This window comes from Berghia stephanieae, chromosome 11 (genome assembly GCF_034508935.2).
Source record: "Berghia stephanieae isolate SIO BIC M18660-M18661 chromosome 11, UCSD_Bste_1.3, whole genome shotgun sequence".
NCBI classification, from domain to species: domain Eukaryota; kingdom Metazoa; phylum Mollusca; class Gastropoda; order Nudibranchia; family Aeolidiidae; genus Berghia; species Berghia stephanieae.
Window position 1 is genome coordinate 3,780,221 of NC_088370.1, and position 7,500 is coordinate 3,787,720.

The 7,500-nt window shown below is 36.1% G+C and overlaps 1 protein-coding gene across 1 annotated transcript in view; it reads right to left on the reverse strand.

Annotated features, from left to right (window-relative positions):
• Positions 1–897: 897 nt before the first annotated feature.
• The window catches only part of LOC144957068 (metalloprotease mig-17-like), a 17,740-nt gene continuing 11,137 nt past the window's right edge, over positions 898–7,500 (reverse strand). Inside the window, exons 6-9 of the mRNA XM_078888035.1 lie at positions 7,424–7,500; positions 2,948–3,115; positions 1,322–1,442; positions 898–1,050 (exon numbers count right to left, since the gene is read on the reverse strand). The exon at positions 7,424–7,500 is cut by the window's right edge and continues 32 nt beyond it. Of these exons, the coding sequence (XP_078744161.1) occupies positions 898–1,050; positions 1,322–1,442; positions 2,948–3,115; positions 7,424–7,500 (519 nt within the window). The remainder of the gene's footprint in view (positions 1,051–1,321; positions 1,443–2,947; positions 3,116–7,423) is intronic.

Consider the following 7,500-nt stretch of genomic DNA (forward strand, 5'->3'; position numbering starts at 1 on the left):
CGATCTCTCGCGGACCTAATTGTCCAAAAACAGAAACGCAGAGACAAGGAAAGCGACCTTCCTCGTGTGACTATCGATTAGACAATGTCTACTCCTTTGAATACCTTGGTAGTCGTATCCAGTGCCATGGTGACGAGAGGGCTGATGTTGAATACAGAATGTCAATAGCACAAACAACATTCAACTCTCTATCCCATATGTGGTCTGATCACCGTCTGTCCCACGGAAAGAAAATAAAGTTGTATGCCTCTAGTGTCTGCTCTGTCTTCACACATGGTTGCGAGGCTTGGCAACTTACAGAGGGTGTAACTAAAACTGCGAATGGCTTCAACAGCCGATGCCTTTCCATCACTACGAGAGAAGACTACAGAGAACCCGCAAAACACCCCGAATTCGACCTGGTAGCTACAGTGATGAGACGCAGGCTCCGCTTTGCAGGGCATATCTTGCGCATGGACGCAGACCGCCTCCTGCGTCGAACTTTCATTACCTACTTGAAGAGCTTGACTACGAGACCAGATGGCACTTTACTACATGGGCTGGATTCTATGCCCCATTGACGGAATTGTGACTCTAGCCAGGAACAGACGTGCTTGGTCCCGATATGTGGATTCCCTGTGACCGTGACACTTTTATGCTTGTGTAGCATAGCACCTTATAGGTGCCATACTAATATACAGTGTAACTCATACATACATCAATATCATTATTATTATTATTTATTATCACTACTATTATTATTATCATTACTCTTATTATTATTCTTCTTATCATTTTTAAAAATTATTATAATTATTATTAAAATGATTCGGATGGTGATGATGATGATGATGATGATGATAATGGTGATGATGATGATACTGATGATGGTGGTGGTGTTGGTAGTTGTGGAAAACATTAAAGACCGAAAGTTTGAACAACCTTTCCATTCCCACAGCAAGTCCCTGTTGCTGGCCTGATATTTTCGCAATATGGATGTTCAGAAATGGTGCAGTCCATTGAGGTGCATATATAGTTCAAGTCATCAATCGCATCTTGTTTACGATCACTCTGAAAAGATAACATTAAAGATCATAGAAACAAAATAACAACAATAGCAACAACATCAACAACAACAACAATTACTACTACTACTAACAACTACTACTAACTTCTACTACTACTACTACTACTACTACTACTACTACTACTACTACTACTACTACTACAACCACTAAAATTAATACTATTAATATTACTCAATGTGTTATGCAAATTTTGAAATCCATGCAAATATTTACATTTTTGATAAAACCTCTTATCTTATTCAATTTGCGCTCACCAAACAAAGGATGGAGTTACTGTCAAAATGAGCCATGCACTGGTTTTGGATATATGATGCAGTTAGATCCGAAGCTGTGAATTGAATCCCAGATTTTTCCTGCAGACATGTCTGCAGATTACTGAAAATGAACAGAAAAATTATCATAGGTTTCAACATATCCAGATAAAATAGACAAAAATGTATTCCAAAAATGAATTGTGACCAATTGTCTCAAAATCTTATAATGTTGGGGTGAAAAAAAAAATTACGCCCTGATCATTAGATACCGTAGCCTAGGCATTCCATGAAGGAATATAGATAATCCATCAAACAGGATGTCTGATGTCAACAGGAATCACCCATGTTGTCCAAATTGGGGGTTTATAATCTTGCCCAAGGAAAAAAAAAGAAAGTGCCTGAAGTCGGGTTCAAACCCAGGACCTTCCGGGTCACAGTGCAATGCCTTAACTCCTCGGGGTGGAAAAGAGAATTAAAATTGTATTTTAAACTGAACTTCTACAATTTGAGTGAAATAATAACGTCATCACTGGCGAGAAGAAATTAAAAAAAATAATTTCCTTATTCTGATCGTTTCGATTTTATATTTTCATCTTCATTTAAATTAAGCAGGTGGGTCACAATTTCCTTGACTGGGGATTGAACCTGAGACCTCTTGAAAACCAATCAGATGGATTCAGTATAGTTGGGGAGCAACTATAAGTAGAAGTGACTTGGAAAAGAGAAGTGCCAAATAAACACAATAGTGTCCTGGAATGGAGTGACTAAGACCAGCCCCCCAAACGTGCTGTGGGAACGTATTTATTGTTGTTTCAATGTTTGTTGTTGTGAATTGGGTGTCACTGTGAGTTCAATTCACTGTTATGTGTTATTTCTTCCCTGAGTTTGTGACGTCACATTGGGTATGAAAACGGGATTACAGTCATTTCCCAAGCTCTTCTTACTACTTGACTATGGATTGCTGATTGAAATTAGATAGTCAAGTATTGACTTTGACTTTGTTTTTATCACCGGATGGACATTCCCGGACAACTCGAGTGATGCCTTGAAATATGGCATTTTTTAACCGCCCATATATGTCCTTTACATATATGGAGAACGCCCACTTCGGTGGAGACTTTTTCTTTATTATTTCCTATCATTTACCTATCGTGAACTTGATGGAGAAATCCGTTTACGACAGTACTCCCCCTTCCCCAAGATTAAAAACAAATAGGGTAAAATATATGTATATCATTAAATAGATTTAATTGTTTAATCACAACAATTTGGAAAAAGAATATTGGACAGGTTATTTCAATGTCAAGATATATGATACAAAGATGTTTAAATAAAGGTCTTTAGATATTGAAATAACCAGTCTCTGATGTGTGTGCGTGGGTGTGTGTGTGTGTGTGTGTGTGAGAGAGAGAGAGAGGGAGATAGAGAGAGAGAGAGAGAGAGAGAGAGAGAGAGAGAGAGAGAGAGAGAGAGAGAGAGCAAAAGAGAGAGAGAGAGATTTATGACGAGATAATTACATAAATGGAATGATGAAGGCATTGCTCGCATGTCCTCACAATTTTATATGACTTAATTGAAAAAAAAAAAAAATTCCATGTAGGAATAAGAGTAAGTAGAATGACTTACGGGGTTGTTGCCAGATAGTTGACCTGTGCAGATATATCCGCAGAGCTACAGGAAGAGAACTTGTAAGCGTTAAGTGGGAAGTCAAATTGTGGTGGAGTTGGAACAGGTTCCATGATGTACTGTTCATCAGGACAGTCATCACTGGATCCATCGTGTTCTGCTCCTAAACTGTTTGTGGTTCCGGAAATTAAAATAGATAGAGATGAGAATAATAACATTGAGTAGAGTCCATGCCACGTTTTCCTTGGCGACATTAATACTTTGACATCAATAAGATAAGTGGCCCATCCTGTCAAAGTGGCATAAAACCTGGCTGGGTAATCTGGACATTAGAAATGAACTTTGATGTCAAAATATAAAATTTCATTTGATTTGATATGCCCTGTTGAGAAGAGTCACTACAGTTTGCGACAAAAAGAAAAATATGAAAATTTATCCATTGACTTTAAATGCTCCTGAATGGATTGTAAAACTATGGCATAATTAAGATGGAATATGTTAAAACATGTAAGCACACTTGTCAAGCAGTAGTTACCCCCCCCCCCACCCCACCCACCACCCCCCCTGACAATAATGACGTTGATTGATGCTACTGTAAAGTGAATTGAAAAAGAGATTGGTCATTTTCTTACATTGAAATTACTGTATTTATCACAACATCGTCCAATTTGCATGCGCCAAAACAGAGTCCCATGTCACGTTGTGAGTGGTGTCTAATTTTTAATCATCGTGCAACTGTGCATATTTAGTGACATATGCCAAAAACTCACAAATCACACAACTCTTACACTGCGTGGAATCAGCGCTATTTCAGTTGGAACTCCCAAGGGACCAATAACCCTCCTGCTCGCTACCTGCATGAGGTCATTGGAGTTCAACTGGTATCAGGCAGTGCCGTGTCCAATGGGGGCAATTATGGATATTTATGGTCTTATAATATGTCTGTATAGCGGGAAAACAATAACAGACTCTTTCACTTTATATTATTTTGATTTGAAAAATCAGTTGTCTTTCTAAACATCAGTGAAAATTTGACATTCTTGTGGTTAATAGTTTTCTTTGAATATCACAAATTGTTGATCTAATTTTAAGCGCTTGTAAATTATGGTGCACTTAAATAAAAAATTTGTTATTCAAAACTCAGCGGCAGTATCTCAAGAATTTTAATAAATATCAAAAGTACATATATGCATCTATGTTCCTGTTCAATATTATCATATTGGCAGTTGATTTTCTTGATTTATTCATAGTTTTGTAAGTTCTGTATATTGTTTTTACCAATTCCGTTCCTCTCAAACAGTTGTGTTGATCATAACAGTAAACTGATATGATTTATGTCTTTATGTGGTAAAATAACTCATAAAGATAATATTTTATTGACCAGTAAAGACTAAAAACCAATATTGTGTATGATGTCAATATCTCAATTTACTATCAATCTGCCTATAAAGTATGACTTCTTTACAAGAAAAAAATCAATCGCCCAACAAGGTTACTGGACATGCTACAAATATTGCAGTATCAATCATCAATTACAACTAACACTAAGCACTGGTACTGTTAAATTAAATGATTTGCTCAAACAGACGGACATAGTATGTGGACAAAAGAGGATTCAAAATTACGAGGACATATAGTTTATTCCAAGTAGTAACCTTTATCTCTTTATTGACCAACTATATTCAAAACGAACACACTGTCCATACAGGTTATATAGAATCATCTCCTTTCTTCCAAGAATACACATTTAGTCATTGTCTTATAAAGTCATCTGATATACCATTGAACTCCAGTCAGTCAAATTTAGAGATAAAACAATTGAATAACAACCAGAGTCAAATCAGTACAACACCACAGGCATACCACAGCAGATCATTTAATCTTTGGGAAATCACTGCCATATATATCTGGACGCTTCAGTCTATAAAAAGTTAACACATTCACTTGTGCACAAAAAGAGAACTTGAACTTACATTATATTACTTATTCAACATGCAAGAATACCCTAAACATTGACACCTATATGACACTATAAAGTCGGCATTTCCTGAGACAACCACACAAAAGCAGTACCGTATACATCTTCAAACTATAATGCCCAACAGTCATAAAAAAATATAATTTTGACTTGAATCGTAAGGGATTTAAGTATAGAAAAAAGTTATCAAGCCATTAAAAAGTTGGCATTCAAATGTGCCCAAAACTCATAATATTTAAATCAGTTAAAAAATAATATTAGTATATTTTCGTCTAATGGTTTATATTTTATTCCTAAACATATATTTGGACATAATTCATGGCATGGAATACTATGAGAGAGAAAATGAGGATCTCACCAAGTCATGCCAAATAAGAAATTTACAATAAAAAATTCATATCTTTTAAGGTTTTACTGCCCGGACGACAAAACTTGGCATGTGTCAAGATCATCATTTTTACTTTATAATGATGCTTGTTTCAATCATTTTCTGACGCTGGGAATTAAATTATTGATATGCAAATTACAACAAATTAATTTCATTGATAGCTCAAAAACCACTAGATTGACACCTCTCTTATGAGCAGCCTTAAGAGGATAAATTATTATCAACCATGGCATATGATGAAAGAAACCCTTGCTTTGCTTGTGGTGAGGGAACAATTTTCATATTTGTGTTAGCAACTGAGCAATACCATGAAATATTGCAACAATTAATTACCTTCAGTGGCATCACAGATTCCTACTGACCGCTACCTGTTCCACCCATAGGTTGACCCCACTAATGGGGTCAGGTTGACCTAGCACTGAAATACCGCTCAGAGGGGAAAATGCCACGCAGTGCTTAGAAAAGAAAAAGGCACAACACTGTCTTCTTCTTCGGGTTAAGGCAACCAGCGCAATCATGTTGACAATTAATGCTGCTCTGTATGATACATTAGGGAGACGCACAAGATGTTTGTTGGGTGCGTAGACAATTTTCTCTGGGAGGCTGTTCCACTTCTTTGCTCTTTTGGGTAAGACTCAATTGTCTGTGATATGTTTATAATGTCTATACATTCACTTATCAAAGGACTGAAGCAGGTAGCAAACATATTAATCTATACATTCAAATATCACGTTTTACTTTTTATCACCCTGTTTTAGCTATGTGCTATCCTTCCCAATCTATTTCCAAAATTCTATTTTCATGACATTCATGACAAATCCATTTTTACAATTCTATTTGAACTACATGTCCGATTTTTATAGTTTGCTTGTACCCGCTGCTTTATATTATTTTTTTGTCCTAATTTAGCTTCGTATTTTTATCAATTAGTTCATGATAATGTATAAAGTTTTGTTAATATAACAATGAATGATGTGTAACATATTGTGATAATTTCCAATCTGATTAATAAAGTATACCTGATCTTATCTTATTCATTCAATAGAATAAATGAAGTTGATGCCACCAGCTTTTGATTATTGACCGCCAGTTGGAAAAGTTCTCACTGAATTTTTTTCAACCAGACTTTAAACAATTAAGGTTGAACATAGTTTATTGCATGGGTAGAGTGCAGGCAGATTTGAGTATTTTACTTCAACTCAAACGCATTTTATTAATGACTATTTCCGGCTGTATGTCACATTACACCGCATGATATTTTCCCTTCATATGGACGTTGATTTAGACTGAATCTCCATCACTTGAAGAAGGAGGTGGGACTATCACAGATTGACCACAAGATGACGACGGTAACCATATGGATAACGACAATGATGACAAAGAAGAAGAAGAAGAAGAAGAAGAAGAAGAAGAAGAAGAAGAAGAAGAAGAAGAAGAAGAAGAAGAAGAAGAAGAAGAAGAAGGAGAAGGAAAGAGAAGGAGAAGAAGAAGAGAAGAAAAGAAGAAGAAGAAGAAGAAAGAAGAAGAAGAAGAAGAAGAAGAAGAAGAAGAAGAAGAGAAGAAGAAGAAGAAGAAGAAGAAGAAGAGAAGAAGAAGAAGAAGAAGAAGAAGAAGAAGGAGAAGAAGAGAAGAAGAGAAGAAGAAGAAGAAGAAGAAGAAGAAGAAGAAGAAGAAGAAGAAGAAGAAGAAGAAGAAGAAGAAAGAAGGAAGAAGAAGAAGAAGAAGAAGAAGAAGAAGAAGAAGAAGAAGAAGAAGAAAGAAGAAGAAAGAAGAAGAAGAAGAAGAAAGAAGAAGAAGAAGAAGAAGAAAGAAGAGAAGAAGAAGAAGAAGAAAGAAGAAGAAGAAGAAGAAGAAGAAGAAGAAGAAGAAGAAGAAGAAGAAGAAGAAGAAGAAGAAGAAGAAGAAGAAGAAGAAGAAGAAGAAGAAAAAAAAGAAGAAGAAGAAGAAGAAGAAGAAGAAGAAGAAGAAGAAGAAGAAGAAGAAGAAGAAGAAGAAGAAGAAGTAGAAGAAGAAGAAGAAGAAGAAGAAGAAGAAGAAGAAGAAGCAGCAGCAGCAGCAGCAGCAGTAAAAGGCAACAAAAAGGTCAAAACAGCAACAATGACAGCCAAACCTGTGTCCCAATTCGTGGGTGGCAATAGATTCAACAGAGTAGTCCATTGTGTCCTGAGCGACTGAGGAGCTGCTGCC